The sequence below is a fragment of the Symphalangus syndactylus genome, chromosome 2 (assembly GCF_028878055.3).
Source record: "Symphalangus syndactylus isolate Jambi chromosome 2, NHGRI_mSymSyn1-v2.1_pri, whole genome shotgun sequence".
In the NCBI taxonomy this organism is placed as follows: domain Eukaryota; kingdom Metazoa; phylum Chordata; class Mammalia; order Primates; family Hylobatidae; genus Symphalangus; species Symphalangus syndactylus.
In genome coordinates this window covers 46458906-46482969 of record NC_072424.2, presented here as the reverse complement: position 1 = coordinate 46482969, position 24064 = coordinate 46458906, and the positions used below count along the sequence as shown (strand labels likewise).

At 40.2% G+C, this 24064-nt stretch overlaps 1 protein-coding gene across 11 annotated transcripts in view; it reads right to left on the bottom strand.

The window, feature by feature from the left end:
* Positions 1-24064, bottom strand: part of CPEB3 (cytoplasmic polyadenylation element binding protein 3) — a 249785-nt gene that overhangs the window by 142087 nt on the left and 83634 nt on the right. For 6 of the 11 annotated variants that reach the window (XM_055255505.2, XM_055255549.2, XM_055255512.2 and 3 more), the window contains exon 3: positions 8904-9063. In XM_055255505.2, coding sequence (XP_055111480.1) covers positions 8904-9063 — 160 coding nt within the window. The remainder of the gene's footprint in view (positions 1-8903; positions 9064-24064) is intronic. The other 5 variants (XM_063629959.1, XM_055255580.2, XM_055255589.2 and 2 more) reach the window with 1 other exon arrangement.

The following is a 24064-nucleotide window of genomic DNA, read 5'->3' as shown; positions in this document are numbered from 1 at the left end:
GCCTACCATTTATGGTAAAGAATTATGTAGTTTACAACCACTAGATCAAATTAAGTTTTTACATGTTTCTATAACTACTTAGTTTCCCAAACGTAAAGGGGTACCCTTTTTGTCCTCCAGAAGTTAAACACACCTACATAATCCTTTTTGACCCTTTCGATGAGCTCCTACAACTTTTCAGCTTGGAAAGATGAAACTGAAAGGAAGCTTGGTAGTTTTCAAGTTATTATTCTCTATCTTACACTGATTACTTCCAACCTAAACTTTCTTATGATGCAGTAAAACAAGAGCCTTAGGCAGTGTTTTGCAGATTGAAGGTATCACTAATTGGTGAAAAGCAGAACACTTTTTACCTTTCCTGGTATTCTCTCTAATCTTTGACCTCTTTGACTTCAACAGGTCTCTGGATGAAAGTGAGCAACAAAAGATTTTATAAGAAACTCCAGGCTGGGCACCGCGGCTCACGCCTGTAATCCCAACACTTTGGGAGGCCGAGGCAGTCGGATCACGAGGTCAAGAGATGGAGACCATCCTGGCCAACATGGTGAAACCCCATCTCTACTAAAAATACAAAACAATTAGCTGGGTGTGGTGGCATGCGCCTGTAGTCCCGGCTGTTTGGGAGGCTAAGGCAGGAGAATCGCTTGAACCTGGGAGGTGGAGGTTGCAGTGAGCCGAGATCGTGTCATAGCACCCCAGCTTGGAGACAGAGTAAGACTCCGTCTCAAAAAGAAAAGAAAAGAAAAGAAAAGAAAAGAAAAGAAAAGAAAAGAAAAGAAACGAAACTCTGGATCAAGAAGGCCAAATCCGTCAGAATCAATTATCTAAATATAATCTAATTTTTCCCCCAACTAATACTGTAATTTTTTAAAGTGAAATCATTCACAGCATCTTTAAGCTAGTTTCTTTACCTCCTCCAAAAGTAATTTTTAGATTATAAAATGCAATATATTTTCATTGGAGAAAAATCACATAATGCAGAAAAATGGAGAAAACAAGCTCACCAAGGATAAGCACTGTTAACATTTTGATTTACAGTCTTCCAGGTTAGGGAGTGTATATGTGTAAAGGTTTCTTTTCTAAAATTGAAATTATTTCATAATTTTTTAACTTAATATATTGTATATCTTAAGTTTTACAGTTATTAAGGAATTTTGGAGGAAAATAAAATATATAACAGCAAAAGAAAAACTGATTCCAAATTCAGAAGAGGCCATTTCTTTTTTCTTCCCTTTGTCCAACAAATACTGCTGTTTAATCAGCTGCGAAAATAGAATCAAGTGTGTGACATCTGGTGATTTTTGTATAATGTAGTCTGGTGCTGCCAGCGTGACATTTTGTCACCTGTCCATGGTCTGCTATTTTTAAATTGTTCTTGTCAGCTAGCTATCTTTTAAGTATAGTGTAAAATACAAGGTTTCAAAAACTGGAAGGCATACTTGGTTTTACTGAGTTAAATGATGCTGTGGAAATCTGAGACTGTGTCCCACTTTCCCCACTGCACAGGATCTGATAAATAGGGGTGAGAGGGGATGAAGGGAGAGGTTGGAGAATAGGGTTACATATGGTTATTCGTTCTGTTAAAATCAAAGTCTCATAAGCTCAATTCACATTCATATTTAAAACACTAGTTATATAAAAAAACCCTACGTCTATCATGATTCAAAGTTTCAGAATCCAACTAAATTCATGCTTTTATGAGTCCAAAATAAAAACTGAAATTTCTATTAATTCATAATTAATTACAAAAGTCATCTCTTTACTTCTACAATATGTTATGAGATAGGGAACAACTGCTGTACCTTCCTCTAATCACTCCCTTTGCTCTAAAAAGGCAAGTACTTCAGAAAGCTTCATGTAACAGAATATTAGTGCCACGTTTCAGAAAGACTTAAAGGTAAAATGCATATTCTACTGGGTTTTATTTCCCACTAACTTTCTCTATAAAGTTTGAGAGACATTCCTTTAGAAAAGTATCTTAAAAATGTAATACTGTGGCTGGGCGCGGTGGCTCACGCCTGTAATCCCAGCACTTTGGGAGGCCGAGGCGGGCGGATCACGAGGTCAGGAGATCGAGACCATCCTGGCTAACACGGTGAAACCCCGTCTCTACTAAAAATACAAAAAATTAGCCGGGCGAGGTAGCGGGCGCCTGTAGTCCCAGCTACGCGGGAGGCTGAGGCAGGAGAATGGCGTGAACCCCGGGGGGCGGAGCCTGCAGTGAGCCGAGATTGCGCCACTGCACTCCAGCCTGGGTGAAAGAGCGAGACTCCTTCTCAAAAAAAAAAAAAAAAAAAATGTAATACTGTGATATGTAAAAATATAGTAAACTGTTTTTTAATCTCTTTTAAGGAAATTACAAACTTTGATACTATAATATTCTAAATGTGTTCCAAATAACCAATAATCAAAAGCTGTGAGCTTAGACCTGAGGTCAAATCCTAGTTTATTCACATACTAGTAGTGGGTAATTTTTAGCAAGTTGTAAATATTTTGTGCCTCTGTTTCCTCATTTAATAAAGACTGTACTCGAGAACAATTAAATCACAATTCCCTGCCTGGCGTGTACTGGTTCACACCTGTAATCCAGGCACTTTGGGAGGCAGAGGCGGGCAGATCGCTTGAGCTCAGGAGTTAGAGACCAGCCTGAGCAACATGGAGAAACCCCGTCTCTACAAAAAAAAAAAAAATACAAAAAAAAAAAAAAAATTAGGTGGGTATGATGGCATGCACCTATAGTTCCAGCTACTCATGAGGCTGAGGTGGGAGGAGAGCTTGAGCCCGGGAGGTGAAGACTGCAGTGAGCTGAGATCGTACCACTGCATTCCAGCCTGGGTTACACAGATTATTATTATCAAAATAATCATCATCATCATCATCATCACCATCTTTATCTTTTAAAACTCAGGTGATTTTTTTTTTTTTTTTTTTTTTTTTTGAGATGGAGTCTCGCTCTGTCACCCAGGCTGGAGTGCAGTGGCACAATCTTGGCTCAAAGCAAGCTCCACCTCGTGGGTTCAAGCGATTCTCCTGCCTCGGCCTCCTAAGTAGCTGGGATTACAGGCGCCTGCCACCACATCTGGCTAATTTTCGTATTTTTAGTAAAGGCAGGGTTTCACCATGTAGGCCAGGCTGGTCTTGAAGTCCTGACCTCAAGTGATCCGCCCGCCTCAGCCTCCCAAAGTGCCAGGATTATAGGCGTGAGCCACCATGCCTGGCCGCTAAAAACTCAGGTGATTTAAATGCTATGCTTAAAGGATGATTACACAAATTAATGGGAGGGTACTTACACAAATCACTCAGTTTCTACTTACTGTCTCTGCCCCCAAGAATGTACAAAACAAGAACCATCACTTCTTGCTGACTTAGAACCTGCCTCCTAACAGTTTGTGTAATCTGCTAACTTTCAAACAAGATAAACAGATATGGGCTATCAAGGGAAATAACACAAAAATAGAACTGAGCAATAATTCAAGCCACAGAAGTAAATAAAGAGACAGTATATTTTTCTGGAACAAACAAGCAAATAAAATGTAATGAAGACGTATTTTTCTAAAATAAGAGGACCTCAAAATTCCGTAAGAGGAGACAAATTTTGTGATAGGCTGTACAGTACTAAATTTAAATTGTGATGAATAAAGAAAAATGCCTCTATAACACCAAAGGGGTGGCATTACCTCTTCCATTTTAACACCAAAGGGGTGGCATTATCTGCTTTAAAGCACTATTACTGAAAGATAAGCTATTTTTCTCTAGACACTCTCAGCATACTTTTGAAAAGCAAAGCTTTCAATATCAGTTCTCAACTGACACCTGTTCTTTTCATTTTTCAAATCTCAGTTCCATGAATGGTGAGGGAAGAGAAAATTCAAATACACAAAAATGTTTTACTAGGCACGAACCCCCAATAGTCAGCCAGGCCTATTTTTCTGCTCTAAGAGGGAAATTGCATGGGATGAAGAAAAAGTAACTCCTCCCTGTTTTTGCCAAGATGCCTGCTATACTGGGCTTCCCCAGTTAGGGTATATGATCTTCTTCTCTGCTCAATGTGCTATAGTTGGTATTTCCTTATTATCCTTCTGGAGTTGGGAGAATATGATTAATCAAACCTGACCTGATGACCATGAGTTTTTGGAGTGGTTCCATAGGAGCTTAGTGAACCTGCATCATAGGTAGAAAGTCAAGGAACAGCTATAAAGAAGATAATAGGGATGAATCTTTTTCGTTATCTCTTACCCCATCTCTCTCAATGCCATTAATCCCCTTAATCCTCACAGTTATGAAGAAAGTTGCATTTTCCTTCAATCCACTAGAAATGAGAACAGAGAACAACTGCTCCCCCATACTACATCTGCTAACCCAAGGATTTCTGTACTTAGAAAAAGAAATAAGAAACAGAGCCAGGGCCACTGGCTCATGCCTATAATCTTAGCACTTTGGGAGGCTGAGGTGGGAGGATTGCTTGAGCTCAGAAGTTCAAGATCAGCCTGGGCAACATGGCGAAACCCTGTCTCTACAGCAAATAGAAAAAATCAGCCAGCCATGGTGCCTGTGCCTCTAGTACCAGCTACTTAGGGAACTGAGGCAGGAAGATTGCTTGAGCCTGGGAGGTCAAGCCTGCAGTGAGCCAAGATTGTGCCACTGCACTCCAGCTTGGGTGAAAGAGCAAGAACCTGTCTCAAAAAAATAAATAAATAAAATTAGAAACAGCTGTAATTAGAGCATTACCCTCTTCAAAAGCCTCCTTTCTCATCTCTGAGGCATTCTCTCAAATGAAAGGAAAAGTGCATGTAAGACATAGTAAAAAAAAAAAAAAAAAAAAAAAAAAAAAAAAACCCAGGAGAGTATCACCTTATTCTGTTACAGCCAAGCACGTAGTTTGGGATCTTTAAAAAGCAAAAAAATAAAATAAAATAAAATAAATTAGTCCGGCTGGGCACAGTGGCTCATGTCTGTAATCCCAGCACTTTGGGAGGCTAAGCCTGGCAGATTACGAGGTCAGGAGTTCGAGACCAGCCTGGCCAATATGGTGAAACCCCGTCTCTATTAAAAAATACAAAAATTAGCCAGGTGTGATGGCACATGCCTGTAATACTAGCTACTCAGGAGGCTGAGGCAGGAGAATTGCTTGAACCAGGGAGGCAGAGGTTGCAATGAGCTGAGATCCCGCCACTGCACTCCAGCCTGGGTGACAGAGCGAGACTCCGTCTCAGAAAAAAAATAAATAAATAAAAAATAAATTAGTCCAATTTTTGTTTAAATATGCATTCTGTGATCTGATTAATGCTATAGAAGATATTTTTCAGTGTGCTGTGAAGAAAGTTCAATTCAGCTTTTCTTCCATATAATTTTTATCATGGGGGATGAGATAGAGAAACTTTTAAAATTTCCTACAAATATTTTCAAGGCTGGTCAACTGAATACATGACCAAAAAATTATTAAAGCTTATTTACTTTACTAAAACAGAAGTCTCATTATCTCCTAAACTTCCTATTCTGTTATCTCCCACGCTAATCCTTTTTTCCCCTGAATCAAGAGGATAGTTGAATAAAGGGATTTTTTACTGAATACATTTCTAAGATAAAATATTATTGTGAACATATTTTTACCATGTTCTTCAAGTACATCTTAAAGTACTAGATATCCTATTTTATTATATATTTTTTTACATCATTCAGATATACAATTGGAAAACCAAAATAACCGAAAAATTATTTTCCTTTCTCCTTTAAGTGGCTTTGAAAATGATAAGACATTTATCCTTCAATAATCACTACTTATGAAAAATATAAAATTTTGACAACTTGCACCTGAAAAATTTCAACATTTAGCTGCAGTCAATACTGTAAGGATACCATACTACTTCCAGCAAAAAATTGTGGATAACATTTGAGCAGTTTCTAGTGCCAGGGACTTTATTTGATCTTCGCACTCACTCTATGAAGTAGGGAATTTATTTTAACAATAAGAACATACTGAGGCTTTGAAGAGGTTAATTTATCCAGATTAACAGGCAGCCAGAGGCAGAGACAGAATTCACACCCAGGTTTCACTGACTACAAAGTCAGAAAGACTGAGTTGAAATTTCATCTCCTATATGGAGAATATAAAATACCTGGAAGAATGTTAATAAAACTAATAACCTTTGTTACCTCTAGGTAGAGAGTCTCTAGTGATTTTTTTTTTTTTTTTTTTTTTGAGAAAGAGTCTCGTTCTGTCGCCAGGCTGCAGTACAGTGGCGCAATCTCGGTCACTGCAACCTCCGACTTCCTGGTTCAAGCGATCACCACGCCCGGCCTCTAGTGATTTTTTTTCTTTTTTACTTTCCTTTTCATCCTTTTACATACTATTTGGATTTCTTATAATGAGTAAAAATGTATTTTTTTTCTGAAAAACAAAGGAAATTAAGCTCTAGGAAAAAAAAAACACCAAAACAAACAAACATACAAAAACCAGTTACTCTGGGGCCAATCGGGGTGGCACAGGCCTGTAATCCCAGCACTTTAGGAGGCCAAAGCAGGCAATCGCCTGAGGTCAGAAGTTCGAGACCAGCCTGGCCAACATGGTGACACCCTGTCTCTACTAAAAATACAAAAATTAGCTGGTAGTGGTGGCATGTGCCTGTAATCCCAGCTGCTCAGGAGGCTGAGGCAGGAGAATCGGTTGAATCTGGGAGGCAGAGGTTGCAGTGAGCTGACATCACGCCATTGCACTCCAGCCTGGGCGACAAGAGCAAGACTTCGTCTCAAAAAAACCAACAAACAAAATCCAGTTACTCTGTACTTGAGTTTTGAGATCCTCAAAATAGCGTTCCCCATGTTCAAGTGGGAGTAAAGGATATTGAAAGTAGGAGGAGGCTGGGCGCAGTGGCTCACACCTGTAGTCTCAGCACTTTGAGGCCAAGGCGGGTGGATCACCTGAGGTCAGGAGTTCGAGACCAGCCTGACCAACATGGAGAAACTCCGTCTCTACTAAAAATACAAAATTAGCTGGGTGTAGTGGCACATGCCTGTAATCCCAGCTACTCAGGAAGCTGAGGCAGGAGAATCGCTTGAACCCGGGAGGCAGACGTTGAGGTAAGCTGAGATCACGCCACTGCACTCCAGCCTGGGCAACAAGAGCGAAACTCTATCTCAAAAAAAAAAAAGGAGGAGGAGGAAAAACCAGATAGTATAGAGGGAAGTGCTTCTGAACAGACTCATACAGAATCCACATGGCAGGTCCTCTAGCCTACCATCCTTCTCTTAAAGCTCAATCCACTTAAATGTTTATCTCTTTTGACCCAAAGACTCACTTCGAATTTACCTTAAGGAAAAGCTATGTGCAAGAACTCATCCATGGCAGCATTACTTAATAATGGAGGAAAAATTGGAAACAACCTAAGAGTCTAAAGTCAAGGCCTAGCAATAAATTACAGAGATCTGATAGAAGCATGGATAATGCTTATCATATGGGAATTAGACAAAGAATACACCATCACAATCTTTCTTTTATTTTTTAGTTACCTTTTTGTTCTTATAATTTTCTCCACTTTTTAAAGTCAAAAAATTTTTTTAATATTTTCCTTAAAATGCAAGTATCAGCCGGGTGCGGTGGCACTCCCAGCACTTTGGGAGGCCGAGGCGGGCAGATCACTAGAGGTCAGGAGTCTGAGAACAGCCTGGCCAACATGGTGAAATCCCACCTCTATTAAAAATACAAAAACTAGCTGGGCGAGGTGGCAAGCACCTGTAATCCCAGCTACTTGGAAGGCTGAGGCAGAATAATCATTTCAACCTAGGAGGAGGAAGTTTCACTGAGTCAAGATTGTGCCACTGCACTCCACTGTCTCAAAAAAAAAAAAAAAAAAAACTCGCTTTCCCCAAAAATCCCTTCTTTTCTTTATAACCTATTGACTACTTTCTTTTCACTGGAAAATGAAGAAAGCAGAAGAAAATCATGAGTGTGACAAGAAAATGATGAAAGAGATTTCTGGTGTGGCTTGAGGAAATGAGCATCAGGTGTTCAGTCATTCACACTATAATATGGGCCTAGAAAGAACCAGAGGGGATAGAATTTCTCACAATTTTGAAAGACATAATGGTTCATACAAGATGGGCATCCCCATGACTACCTCTTCACAGTTTCGGAAATTTAGATCTTAACCCAAGTATAATGGATATTTCCATAGGTAACTTGCATTACACTATTTTTAAATATCATAAGGTCTCTAAAAAGTCCCATAACCCATAAAAAGAACTATCTGTAATTATGAATTAAACACCAACATCTATCCTGAATTTACACAGGCTGTAAAAACAGGAAGTCCTAATATTGCTAACTTTGAGACTTTCTGCCTTATATTTAACCCAAAACACTTATATACTTTCAGATATTTTTCTTGTGATTTGGCCTCAGAGACTGCAAAGGGTCACTAGCTGCCCCTAAGCCTGTGTAGTGATACTTCCTATATTAGGAAGGTGATTATGCTTTAATAAAATAGAAGTCCTTTATATGCAGTTTTCTGAAGCAATCTTTGGAGACTGCTTTACTAACTCTCACAGCTCCTTGCAGTATATATACATGGACTTAAATGAATTATGCAGGTTCAGCTGAGGATTCCAAATGCACAAAGCCCAGAAAACCTGGCTGCTGGTCTCATGCTATTAACTCATAATGTGACTAACCTCAGCTACCCAATTCATGCTCCTGCCAGACATGACTGATAACAATCCACCTTGATTATTATAGGTAGCTGAACCCAGGTTAAAAAAAAAATCAACTTTAAATACATTCCACAATGCTTTACAGAAGCAAAACAAAAACAAGCAAACAAAAAACAAACCAGAAAAATCAAAATTATTAAAAAGCTGATTTTTGCTTAAAACACCAAGCAAGAAATGGACATATGAATATTCCTAACCTGCAAAATGATTCCTCCACATTATATCAGCGAAACTCATTGGTGGGCCACTGGGAGGGTAGTGTTTACCTTTCAGAGGCTCATGATCAGTCCTTATCATATCCATTAAGGAGTTCTCCAACGAGTGCAAGTTAAAAGTATCATAGGGCCTACTCCGGTCCTAAAAATAAAAACAAAAACAAGACAATATATAAAATTACTTCATAAAATTAACACCATATCATTTGCTTCCTGCTGTGGACTGATGACATGAATGAAAGTTACAGAGAGCCCCAACAGCACACAGTCTTTCTTTTTATTTGTTTATTTATTTATTTACTCTGTAGAGATGGGGTCTCACTATGTTTCCCAGGCTGGTCTCAAATGTCTAGGCTCAAGCAATCCTCTTGCCTTGGCCTACCAAAGTGCTGGGATTACAGACGTGAGCTACCGCGCTGATCCTGCTCTTTTCATTAAAAATAATGACTTGTCACACCTGTAATCCCAGCACTTTGGGAGGCCAAGGTGGGCAGATCACTTGAGGTCAGGAGTTCGAGACCAGCCTGGCCAACAAGGTGGAACCTCGCCTCTACTAAAAATACAAAAATTAGCCAGGTATGGTGGTGTGCACCTGTAATCCCAGCTACTTGGGAGGCTGAGGCAAGAGGAATCACTTGAACCTGGAAGGCAGAGGTTGCAGTGAGCTGAGATCACACCACTGCACTCCAGCCTGGATGACAGAGCAAGACTCCATCTCAAAAAAAAAAAGAATAATGACTTGGCAACATTAAGTTTAATACAAGTCTCCATAATTAATTAAATTGCATCATTTTCCCTAATATTCTATAATGTAATGTAATTCAGAGTGACTTTCTTGCAAACAAACTAAAATAGTAAATTTAAAAGGAAGAGTCAAGTTAATTGGTTTTGCTCTCTACCCTCCACCCAATAACCTTATTGTCAAATGAACAGAGATGTTTCCCCCGCAGAGAAAGACCACAATTTTTTTTTTTTTTTTTGAGACAAGGTCTTGCTTTGTTGCCCAGGTTGAAGTACAGTGGTGCAATCATGGCTCACTTCAGTCCCGACCTCCTGAGCTCAAGCAATCCTCCCACCTCAGCCCCCCTAGTAGCTAGGACACATGCCACCATGCCCAGCTAATTAAAAAAAAAAATTTTTTTTAAGAGATGGGGTCTCACTATGTTGCCCAGGCTGGTCTGGAATTCCTGAGTGCAAACAATAAAGACCACAATTAAGAACTCAAATGGAATCATTTTCCTGAAAAACCAAAGGGCGACTATAATTTCAATGAAAATGTATTGGATACCTTTAACATTTCCTTTTTTTTTTCTTTCTTTTTTTGAGACGGAGTCTGGCTCTGTCGCCCAGGCTGGAGTGCAGTGGCGCAATCTCGGCTCACTGCAAGCTCCGCCTCCCGGTTTCATGCCCTTCTCCTGCCTCAGCCTCCAGAGTAGCTGGGACTACAGGCACCCGCCACCACGCCCGGCTAATTTTTTGTATTTTTAGTAGAGACAGGGTTTCACCGTGTTAGCCAGGATGATCTCGATCTCCTGACCTCATGATCCACTGGCTTTGGCCTCCCAAAGTACTGGGATTACAGGTGTGAGCCACCGCGCCCGGCCTACCTTTAACATTTCTGACCAGTAAGTTACATATATTGGATACACTTTTTAAAAATAAAAATGTGGCCAGGCGCAGTGGCTCACACCTGTAATCCCAGTACTTTGGGAGGCCGAGGTAGGCAGATCATGAGGTCAGGAGACTGAGACCATCCTAGCCAACATGGTGAAACCCTGTCTCTACCGAAAATACAAAAATTAGCTGGGCGTGCTGGTGCGTGCCTGTAATCCCAGCTACTCAGGAGGCGGAGGCAGCGAATCGCTTGGACCCAGGAGGCAGAGGTTGCAGTGAGCCGAGATCACACCATTGCACTGCAGCCTGGCGACATAGCAAGACTCCATCTCAAAATATAAAAATAAAAATGTGTTCAAAGTTGTATTCATGAAGATAATGGCAAAAAGAAAAAAAAAATTTTAATGTGTCCAAAGTACGAAAATTACCTTTTGAAAAGCACTCACACGAAGAAACCTTAACCTAAAGGAGTATTTTCAAGATGTTAGATTCAAAAACATTTTGAAAATAGAACTCTAACACAAACTAAGTAAAGAAAAAAGTATTATTTCACCACATTTCACTCAAGCCTTCAGGAAACTATCACCTACAAACTCTTCTTAGTACTCTGAGCCTCAAGGGAAACACAGTTCATGTTCTAAGTTAATACTAAAGAGCCGGACGCGGTGGCTCACGCCTGTAATCCCAGCACTTTGGGAGGCCGAGGCGGCCGGATCACGAGGTCAGGAGATTGAGACTATCCTGGCTAACACGGTGAAACCCCGTCTCTACTAAAAAATATACAAAAAATTAGCCGGGCATGGTGGCGGGTGCCTGTAGTTCCAGCTACTAGGGAGGCTGAGGCAGGAGAATGGCCTGAGCCTGGGAGGCGGTGCTTGCAGTGAGCCGAGATCGTGCCACTGCACTCCAGCCTGGGTGACAGAGCGAGACTGTCTCAAAACAAAAAAACAAAAAAACACACATACACACACACACAAAAAAAAAAAACACAAAAAAACTAAGTTAATACTAAAGAACGGATCAAATTTGCTTTGGTTAAGAAAAGCAAGATAGGCATACATCTCAACAACCAAACCAAGTCAAACTACAGTGATGAGAGATTATTTTAAGGGTCTTGAGCAGTCTTTTCCAGCCTTGCACTTGATCATTTATCCTCTTCTATGGACAACACTCACCCATTACCTATCTTTCCCCTTGGATAGGAAAGAGATATGGAATATTTTCTTTGGTTCTCTACTTTGGTCTCTATACAATCTAAGAAGGTCTTTTCTTTTAGATTTAAAGTCTTCCTGCAGATCATTTGTTTTGCTTTGGGTTCAAGTTATTAGTGGAAACTCTAAGGAGTAAAGCTGAATTTCCAGAAATGCAGGCTTATCTGTACCCATAAGAGGTGTCTATCATATACTTTGTCCAAAGAAAAAGCCAGAGGTAAAGAAGTATGCTGATGAGGAGGCAAAATGATAACCTATTTCTGGCACTAACAATCCCAAAATGAATTATCTAGGAGCCCTCTATCACATCCACACTTCTAACTAGAACTCTGAAGACATGAGAGTGTTTCCGAATAGACTGACATGGTAAGGGAACTATAAGAAAAGGCTATTTGAAGGCATTCAAGAATCTTTCCAGACAGGACAGTTTATTTTTTCATTTAATTATTGATAATCCCTCAAGGTAGATAACAATACACCCATTTTACACATGAAGAAGGCAAGGTTCAGAGAAGATTCAAGAGCCCTCAATGCCAAAACCTAAGGAGTATAAAAATCTGGCCAAAGAAATTAATTAAATCCATGGTTACTTCTATAGAAAAACAGCACTGTAACTAACTGCACATTACAATGTTTTAATGTAACAGTGAATTTCTATCACAAATGGATATCAGACATTAGATGACTACCTGTCAGGAAAATTAAAGAGGATTTTGGGAGGAGGGATTCATGTAACTAAATTGAAATGGTTCCCAAACCTGTCAGACTGTCAAAAATCACATGTAGAGCCAATTAAAACACAGATTCCTGGGCTCCAGCCCAAACCTACTTAATCATAATTTAAAACAAAATAAATTCTATAACTGGCTAGAGCCACTAAATTGGATGATTCAAGTTCAGCCTTTACACCCATGATTCTGTTCAGTAAAATTAGACAGTAAAGTGAGGGCAGGGAATAGTGTGAGCAGCAGGCAATAAACAAGCCTGGCCTACCTTGCAGAGGGTCAGTTTTGCAGTCTTCTGACTTACTGAGTATTAGAGAAGCAGTTGGTGGCCTAGTTTTTAAAAGCACAAATTTTAAAATCAAAATCCAATTTTCAAATTTTGGCTTTCCCACTTACTGGCATGTCACTTTGAATATGCTTCTAAGCCTTGGTTATCTTAATCTATAAGATGGGATAATTTTCCAGGTGCAGTGGCTCACGCCTGTAATCCCAGCACTTCAGGAGGTCGGAGCGGGTGGATCACGAGGTCAGGAGATCGAGACCATCCTGGCTAACATGGTGAAACCCCGTCTCTACTAAAAATACAAAAAATCAGCCAGGCACGGTGGCACGTGCTTGTAGTCCCAACTACTCAGGAGGCTGAGGCAGGAGAATCGCTTGAACTGGGGAGGTGGAGGTTGCAGTGAGCCAAGCTCATGCCACTGCACCCAGCCTGGGTGACAGAGCGAGACTCCGTCTCAAAAAAAAAAAAAAAAAAAATTAGCCAGGTGTGGTGGCAGGTGCCTGTAATCCCAGCTACTCCAGAGGCTGAGGCAGGAGAATCACTTGAACCTGGGAGGTGGAGGTTGCAGTAAGCCTAGATCACACCACTGCACTACAGCCTGGGCAACAGAGTGAGACCCCGTCTCAAAAAAAAAAAAAAAAAAAAAGGGTGGGGGATAATTCTCTCTTCATGGTTTCTTCAGTACTAAATACAGAACATACAGGCATCTGTACCATGGTGGCTACCATAATATTAGGGAGAACACAAAAAGATTTCTGTGATGCTATCTCAAGAGTACTGAAAAATGAATTTTTAAATCTAGCAGTTCACAGATACTAACCTAACAGGGTTCACTTAATGCTCAACAGATGAAAACATATGACATGTGAAAGGCATGATAGAATTTGTACAGGCTTAATTAAACAAACTTCAGGCCTCTAGAGTTCTCATTAAAATTAATTCCATCCATGCCTCATCAACTTATATTTGATGCATACCATTCATCCTTTTTGTTTTAGAAGTGGTAAACGTTGCTGAAATAAGTGATTAACCAGGAAGTCTGCAAAAAAACAGAACAAAAAGGATAGAAAAAACAGAAAAATCTACAGTGGAATTCATCAACAGAAATTATGTATACAGAAAACTAGGCCACAATTTATCATTCAATGACAAAAGTTGCAAGTGGCAACTAACCTGTTAGGCCTTTTTTTTTTATAAGTTTTGTTTCCCAATGTAGAGAAACAGGAAAACATCATTATTTGTTTTTAACAAGAAAACACACCAAGAAGTATTAGAACATCTATAAATAATGCAGCCCATTACTGACTCTTTTTCTTTGAAGATAACCAATGAAGATGTTGTCAGTTAGTTGTACACAGAACAGCTCACCTCCACTGCATTAGTCCTCTCTTTCTTCCCTCAGCTGGATTTAATAGTAATAAATTTATGAAGTATTTAATATGTGCCTGTCACTGTTCTAAGTATGCTATATGCATTATCTCACAGCCCTATTAAGTAGGTAGCTTTTGTCCCATTTTATAAATTAAACAAGTCGCTGGGCGCAGTGGCTCACTCCTGTAATCCCAGCACTTTGGGAGGCCGAGGTGGGTGGATTGTGACATCGGGAGTTTGAGACCAGCCTGGCCAACATAGTGAAACCCCATCTCTACTAAAAATACAAAAATTAGCCGGTGTGGTGGCACGTGCCTGTAGCCCCAGCTACTTGGAAGGCTGAGGCAGGAGAATCGCTTGAACCCAGGAGGCGGAGGCTGCAGTGAGCCGAGACCACGCCATTGCACTCCAGCCTGGGTGACACAGTGAGACTCCATCTCAAATAAAATAAAATAAAAATTAAGTCTTGGAGAGAATAAATAACTGGCTCAAGGTTATGGGGATGGTGAATGGCAGAGCCAGGGCTCAAATCCAGTCAAATCCAGACCGTGCTCTTAAGGATTCTCATTGTACTGCTTCCTTGACTTCCTCCTATTCTCTCTAGCCTTAAATCCTTTTTACAAACACTCCCTTTAACTTAATCTATCCAATCCAGAGACAGGTTTCTTTGACCCCACCCTGCAACACAAGCAACTTGACCCTCACTTGCCCTTGGTCAATGACCTTTGCTCAACTGACAACTGATTAACCTCAAGAAGTAGTTTGATCTACCTCTGTACAATCCCAAGTCCATCTCTAACAGCCCTATCCCATTCACCTGCCCTTTTCTTGGAAGAGGAATCCAGAACCCCTTGCTACCCTTTCTAGCTTATACCCAGACATTTCCTCTGCTAGACATACAAAGTGGAAGGCTGAAAGGGCCAACAGCATCTGGGGATAAAAGTAGCTCTGGAACCAAATGATAAAATTAACCATGTGCTAGGCACTGGACTAAATGGTTTAAAGTTCTATCTCCTTCCTCACCACAATCCTGCAGAGTAGGTATTGTCTCCATTTCACTGAGGAAAACTGAGGCTCACAAAGGTTTATGTAATTGCTCAGTCACAGAGCTAATCAGAAATAAGGACATAAAACCAGGTCTGTGACTCTCAAGTCCATACCAGTAATGTTCTAACACTTCTACACTAACTAGCTGCAGTGTGGCCCATGAACAATGGAGGCTTAGTCGGGAAGAAAGGGACACAGACAGGACCAAAAATCAAAAGGATGGTAGATGTCTGAAAGAGCTAGGAAAAGATAAATGTAGTCATAGAAAACAGAAAAACTTTTTAAAGGAATTCCTAAGGAAGAGTTTTCTATTTATCACATGACTGCAACATATATATGGATAAAACATTCCGAAGTTAAATGCATCTAACGCATAAGAAATGACTAACTGGCAGGGCGTGGTGGCTCACGCCTGTAATCCCAGCACTTTGGGAGGCCGAGGCAGGCGAGATCACCTGAGGTCGGGAGTTCGAGACCAGCCTGACCAATATGGAGAAACCTCGTCTCTACTAAAAATCCAAAATTAGGCATGGTGGCGCATGCCTGTAATCCCAGCTACTCAGAAGGCTGAGGCAGGAGAATTGCTTAAACCTGGGAGGCGGAGGTTGAGGTGAGCCGAGATCACACCACTGCACTCCAGCCTGGGTGACAAGAATGAAACTCCGTCTCAAAAAAAAAAAGATTAGGGCATACAGAGAAATTATAGATTTCCCATCTTTTTCTTCCTGAGGATGACTAATTCCACTTACTTAAACCTTTTTATCAGATTGTGTTTTTACTTGCTGTGTAACAGGAAACCAAGCTAAGGTTCTGGAGAGGTTAAAAAAAAAAAAAACCAAGGATAGTATCACCTGCTCTGAAGGATGCTCAAAAATTAGATAAGCATGACTCAACTTGAAGCACGTTTTTGCCAAGTCTTTTCATGTTCTCTCTATTCCTAATGTTTCTTCACAGCTCTTCTGGTTTTAGCCAGGCAGGCCAGATAAGAGGCTTGGTATATCATACACAGAGAAACATGGCTCTTGGAATTACCTGACATGACCCTACATTTTGAGGCTGGATTCAGCAGGGTAAATGCTAGAGTGGTCGACTGTATAAAAAGTACAAATGCCACCTGCTGCCATTGCTGACTGTGGTAAACAGTTCACAGTTAAGTACACATGCAATTTAAAGAGGAGTGATTTTTCCAGTCAATGGTGTCTGACTAAAAGAAAAAATTGAAAATAAAAAGGAGTGATTATACAGCTTAGCAGTGTGCTAGAGAAAAGGCAGAAATGAGGCCGACCCAGGAAGGATACAGAAAGGGAAAGCAGTGACTATGATGGTCAGAAAAGAAGGCATCAAAAAACTACAAAAATTAGGCCGGGCGCGGTGGCTCACACCTGTAATCCTAGTACTTTGAGAGGCCGAGGCGTGCAGATAACCTAAGGTCAGCAGTTCGAGACCAGCCTGGCCAACATGGTGAAACCCTGTCTCTACTAAAAATATAAAAATTAGCCAGACATAGTGGCACGTGCCTGTAAGCTCAGCTACCTGGGAGGCTGAGGCAGGAGAATCACTGGAACCCGGGAGGCAGACGCTACGGTGAGTCAAGGTGGTGCCACCGCACTCCAGTCTGGGCAACAGAATAAGACACTGTCTCAAAAACAAACAAACAAAAACCTACAAAAATTAAAGTTGCCCCTTTCCCTGGTTAGGGTGCATACGTGACTTTTGAAAGTGATTAGTTGATGTCACCCCAAATCATTGGCTTGTTAGCCAGCAGAATATTATCTCAAGAAGTTTACTGGGCATTGATTTATTAGGTAAAACAATAAAGGGGGAGCTTAACCTTTGCTATCAAAACCTATCTTAGAACTTTATGCAAAAGTACATGTAGCTCCAAATATTATTTTCTTCTTCCAGGTATCCACTCTCCTTCCCCATCCCGGACTGATTCTAGGTAATTAGAACTAAGTATATTGTAATTACTTCTTTACATGCCTGTCACCCTCAATAAACTGTAAGTCTCATGGAAGCAGAAATGTGTCTTATTTCTCTGCATTCTCATTATCTAGCAGGGGGCCTGGCATATAACAGACATTCAGTAAATGCTTACCTTACATTTAAATTGTTCTTTTGATGAATTCATCTTGCAAGATTTTTACTTTAAACTAAGAAAGAACTACTCATTTACTAGAATGGATAAAAAAACAAACAAACACACACTCTGACAACTCCAAACGCTGACTAGGATGCAGAACAACCAGAATTCTCGTAAATTCCTAGTAGGAATGCAAAATGGCACAGCCACTTTGCAAAAACAGTTTGGCTGTTTCTTATAAAAGTTAAACATATACTTCAGCACACAACCTAGCAGTCCCACTCCCAAGAATTTACCCAAGATAAATAAAAACACATGTCCGCACAAAAACCTATGGATCCACATACACTGATGTTTATAACAACTTTATAAAACAATGTTATTTATCATTCCCCAAACCGGAAACTACCCAAATGCCTATCAACTGGTAAATGGATAAACAAATTTTGGCACATGCATATAATGCAATAACATTCAGCAGTAAAAATAAATGAAGCACTATAAATAAATATATCTAGTATGTACCCACAAAAATTATAAATTATAAAATTAAAAATATAAAAATTTTAAAAAATAAATGAAGTATTGATACATGCTACAACATGGATGAACCTTAAAAACATTAAGTGAAAGAAGACAATCACAAAAAATTACATATGATATTTCATTTATGTGTAAGGTCCGGAACAGACATATTATCTATACAAATAGAAAGTAGATTGGTCATTGCCTAAGGCTGGAGAAATCAAGGCAAAATGCAGATTGACTGCTAGTGCGTTTGGTTTTTTTGGGGGTGATAAAAATGTTCTAGAATTAGATCGTAATGACTGACACACAATTTTGTCATTATGCTAAAAACTACTACATTGTATATTTTAAAAGAGTGAACTTCATGATATGTGAATTATATCTCAATAAATCTATTATTTTTATTTTTTCTTATCTTGTTTAAATTTTTTATTTTTAAGCGTTTTTTTTTTTGAGATGGAGTCTAGCTCTGTCGCCCAGGCTGGAGTGCAGTGGCACCATCTTGGCTCACTGCAACCTCTGCCTCCCAGGTTCAAGCAATTCTCCTGCCTCAGCCTCCCCAGTAGCTGGGATTACAGGCGCATGCCACAACGCCCAGCTAATTTTTTGTATTGTTAGTAGAGACAGGGTTTCACCATGTTAGACAGAATGGTCTCGCTCTCCAGACCTCATGATCTACCCACTTCAGCCTCCCAAAGTGCTGACATTACAGGCGTGAGCCACTGCGCCCAGCCTTTAAGCTATTATTTTTAAAAGGCATTTCTAAGACTTTAATAGAACTATGACACTTCCTGTAAATCATCTAACTTTAGGTACAAGACATAAGAGACTATATATATATATATATATATATACGTATCTACATATATACATATATACACGTATATATATGTATATACATATATATATATGTATATACATATATATATATATATTTTTTTTTTTAGAGGTGTAGCTGGGATTACAGGAGCCTGCCACCACACCTGGCTAATTTTTGTATTTTTAGTACAGACGAGGTTTCACCATGTTGGCCAGGCTGGTCTTGAACTCCTGAACTCAGGTGATTCGCCCAAAGTGCTTGGCCTCCCAAAGTGCTGGGATTGCAGACATAAGCCACCGCGTCCTCAATTTTTTGAGCTCAAGGAAGGCAAAGTCTTGACTTCAGCTGCTCCACTGACTGCGGCTTGACTTCAGCTGCTCCATTCAGGAGCCAACGAAGGAACCCAGGAATTAAACCTAAACCAGACAGTAGTAAAACTCCCAAGGTAACCCTACTGCCAGTGAAATAACTAATGCCGTCTATCATCACAACATGCACCTTTTACATTTCTAAAGATGTCTTTAATATTTCTCCAGGAACCTATAAGCAATTATTAAGCATATTAGCCACAAACAGCATCTTCTCCTGTCTCCCACTGCTACTGATGAGTTTTTTTTTTTAATCCCATGGATTCCTGTCTTACAGTGATATACTGTGTTCTTCAGAGGCCCAGCTGATCCCATTTATGACCAGGGCACATTTTAAGAATGACATGCTACAGCATCTCCCTAGAAGCATCACTGGGCCGTAAAGGATACCTATAAGCCTGCCCTGCTGCTGTTCATTTCAATTGCTGTTTGACTTGGGTGGTTGGGTAAGGAGATATACAGCAGAATTCGCAGATTCACCAGAATCTGACAGGGGCCGCGACGTGAACGCTTCTGCTGTGGCCCCCTGTTATCCCCTTGATCCTTGAATTTAGGAACTGAGCAGCAGCTTTTATGCAAATCATCCTATAGCAATAAAAGCAATAAAACAACAGCTGTGTCAATTTGGGCTAGCAGCTTTCTAGGGCTCCTCCTCCTTTCAGAAACCAACAGATGATGCCCTGCCCAGGGTACACACAGATTAAGAGCTACAGACTATAGCTCTTCATTGTCACTCTCTGGCCATCACTGGAAAGGTCACCAATGTACGTGTTTGTATATTGTAAAACAGGGAACCTGGTAAGTACCAAAGAAATTCACTCCAAGTTCATCATCTGGGACCAGAGAAATAAAAGCTCATTATCTATTTCTTAGTTTCCAAACCCCTCTCTTCTAGTGGAAGGAAAATGGTAAAACAAAAACAAAAAACCCCTTGAATCTCAAGTTTATTGTACAACTCTAATTCCAGATAAAAAGAGACTTAAATTAAAATGAGATAAATAATAAAATTGGATTGAATAACCAAAATAAACATAATAGAATATTGTATTCAAAAGCCAAAACTATCTTAACCACTTTTTTTTTTTTTTTTTTTGAGACAGATTCTCAATCTGTCGCCCAGGCTGGAGTAAAGTGGTGCAATAACGGCTCACTGCAACCTCTGCCTCCCAGGTTCAAGCAATTCTCTGCCTCAGCCTCCCGAGTAGCTGGGATTACAGGCACCTGCCACCACGTCCAGCTAATTTTTGTATTTTTAGTAGAGATGGGATTTCACCATCTTGGCCAAGCTGGTCTTGAACTCCTGACCTCATGATCCACCCACTTTGGCCTCCCAAAGTGCTGGGATTACAGGCGCAGCTGTCTTAACCCCTTTTAAAGCTTTATCATTTTTTAATTTGAACAGGCTTACGCCCAAACTGCTTTCATGCTAAACCTATCCCTGACAAAGTAATGCTGATTTATTTTTCAAAAGCTGCCAATCTGCCTCTGGGGAGAGGAAAATGGATGTGTATACTGTTTTTCATAACAAGCCTTGTAGAACTGATTAAGTCATAGCTACCATATAATAGATAATTAATATGTGCCAGACCCTGTGCTGATGAGTATCTCATTGGATTACCTCATTTAATTTTTATAACTGTCCTATGAAGTAGATATTACAATATCTTTTTTTTACAGATGAGGAAACTAAATATTAAATTCAGTTCTTTTTTTTTTTTTTTTTTGAGACACAGTCTTACTGTCACCCAGGCTGGAGTGCCGTGGCGTGATCTTGGCCTACTGCAACCTCTGCCTCCCAGATTCAAGTGATTCTCCTGTCTCAGCCTCCTGAGTAGCTGGGATTATGGGTGCGCGCCATGATGCCTGGCTAATTTTTGTATTTTTAGTAGAGGCAGGATTTCACCACATTGGCCAGGCTGGTCTCAAACTCCTGACATCAAGTGATCCGCCCACCTCAGCCTCCCAAAGTGTTAGGACTACAGGTGTGAGCCACTGTGCACAGCCTAAATTCAGTTAATACACAACAAGTATCCTTGAAGAAGGCTAACTACACACAAATTATGTGTTATGTAAGCATTCCAGGGAGAAAAGAACCTAAGTCTTTAACCTAATCTTCCATTTAAATGTTACCCCATTTAAGAGGTGAACATGTTAATAAAGCATCTAAAATGGAAAGCATCCAAATTTATTAAAATATTTGCTATTTAGAAGGCTAAAAATTTTTATTTTATTTATTATTATTATTTTTTTGAGACGGAGTCTCGCTCTGTTCACCCAGGCTGGAGTGCAGTGGCGCGATCTCGGCTCACTGCAAGCTCCGCCTCCCGGGTTCAGGCCATTCTCCTGCCTCAGCCTCTCCGAGTAGCTGGGACTACAGGCGCCCGCCACCACGCCCGGCTAATTTTTTGTATTTTTAGTAGAGACGGGGTTTCACCATGGTCTCGATATCCTGACCTCGTGATCCGCCCGCCTCGGCCTCCCAAAGTGCTGGGATTACAAGCGTGAGCCACCGCGCCTGGCCAAATTTTTACTTTAAAATAACGCCAGTGTCATTCTAATAATGACACTTTAGGGTACTTTAAATGTCGTAAAGTAAAATGCAGTAAATTATTGTTTTTTTTTTTTTTTTTTTTTTGAGACAAGAGTTTCGCTCGTTGTCCAAGCTGGAGTGCAATGGCGCGATCTCGGCTCACTGTAACCTCCAGCTACCGGGTTCAAGAGATTCTCCTGCCTCAGCCTCCCAAGTAGCTGGGATTATAGGCGCGTGCCACCACGCCCAGCTAATTTTTTGTATTTTTAGCAGAAACGGGATTTCGGCATGTTGGTCAGGCTGGTCTCAAACTCCCAACCTCTGGTGATCCACCATCCTCAGCCTCCCAAAGCACTGGGATTACAGGCATGAGCCACCACACCCGGCCTCAGAAAGTCTTAATATATTCTGGTGATAGTTGGGTCCAGAAAAAGTAATCTATATGTACTCTTTTTCCCTTTTTTTTTGAGGCAGGGTCTCACTTTGTCACTCAGGCTGGAGTACATCTGTAGCCTCCACCTGCTGGGTTCAAGCGATCTTCCCACCTCATCCTCTCAAATACTAGGACTTAAGGCACATGCCACCACACCTGGCTATTTTCTTTTTTTAATTCTTAAACCTGTATTTATGTTTATATATTTATTTATGTTCATATCTTATTTTTTAGGCAATAAATGTTTCTATGAACTTGGGGAATATAATTAATTTTTGTATATTGAGTCCATTTAATAACCTTCAGATAGCTATACTTAAAGAAGGTCATACTTTAATTACTTTTCCAGGCAAATTATTCAAGTTTTTCACTTAAGTAAACTGTTTCCCCAAAATAGAGAAACAAACTGAAGTAAAACAGATTTTTTGAGTCCTTTAATAGGTCTGGGAGAGGGATTTAAAATTACAGACTGGAAAAAATGCTTTGGAATTATTCATGCTTTTGCTTTCCTTTGTTATTGTGGAATTCAGCTTAATGAATAAGAAACAATATGAGAAGGTACATTTCTTTTTTTCTTTTTTTTTGTTTTGAGACAGGGTCTCACTCTGTCACCCAGGCTGGAGTACAGTGGCACGATCTTGGCTAATAGTCTGGACCTTCCAGGCTCAAGTGATCCTCCTACCTCAGCCCCCTGAGTAGCTGGGACCACAGGCACATGCCGCCATGCCCTGCTAATTTTGGTATTTTTTTGTAGAGACAGGGTTTTGCCATGTTGCTCAGGCTGGTCTAAATCTCCTGGGCTCAAGCAATCTGCCCCCATTGGCCTCCCAAAGTGCTGGAATTACAGGCATGCACCACCATGCCCAGCCCATTTCTCTTTCATGTACATACTCACACCACATACTAGGCTGAGTAGAAAGATAAGATAATGGTAAGACAATAGGAGAAATGAGAATTGCTAACTAGGAATAATTCTCAACCTAGAGACAGAAAGACAGAATGATTTTAAGGCTCTGAATTGCCTGTGTTTTAATTTTGACTCAGACACTTTGTATGTGATATCTTTGTGCCTCAGTTTTCTCATTTGTAAATGGGATAATAATAGTATTTACTTTTATAGGCTTTTGTGAGGAAGAAATGAGATAAAACATGTTAATCTATATTTAATCATCACGCAGCCAGGCGCAGTGGCTCACGCCTGTAAATACCAGCACTTTGGGAGGCCGAGCCTGGCAGGTCACGAGGTCAAGAGATCCAGACCACTCTGGCCAACATGGTGAAACTCTGTCTCTACTAAAAGTACAAACATTAGCTGGGTGTGGTGGCACGTGCCTATAGTCCCAGCTACTCACAAGGCTGAGGCAGGAGAATCGCTTGAATCCAGGAGGCAGAGGTTGAAGTAAGCCGAGATCACACCACTACACTCCAGCCTGAGCGACAGAGCCAGACTCTGTCTCAAAACAAACAACAACAAAAAAACATGTTAAGTGCTTAAAACGGTACTGGGCACATAGCCAATATTGGTCATTAATGTTCTGCTATTATTTACTTCCAAAAATGTTTGATAGTCCTATTGTTGGCTTAATGAGGAGAAAGGACCTGGGATATGTTGAAGTAGGATAGGGTATACCTAATCAAGGTTCAAAAGAACACTTTAGTGAGGTTCTGATGAGCAAAGATATGTGGGAAAAATGCTTTATGAGCTGTATAAGTATTCTATAAATAAATGGTAATAGGAAGAAATTAGATTATTTTGTAGCCTGAGTATGCTAGAAAGTGAATATTTGCTTGTCTAGCTCAACAAATAATGGTAATATTTCCCTACAAATCTCCCAAGTTGAATACCAGGGTACAGATTTAAGGCTACACATTTTAAAAGTCTTTAAAATAAAGTCAGACTCCTTTGTGGTAGAATGCTATTTTGAACTTCTGCATATTCATACACAAATTAACCAGATGCTGTGCTGGAGAAAAGGTTTACCAAGCTACATCCTTAATGTTAATAGTTTTCAAGAATCTGATAAGTATTTATGTAGAAGAAACTTGCTATTTACAAATAAATCTTAGCTATCTGCAGCCCTATAGCCTACGTGTCCTTTGAGGAATCTCTTCTTGGGTCTTTCCAAATTT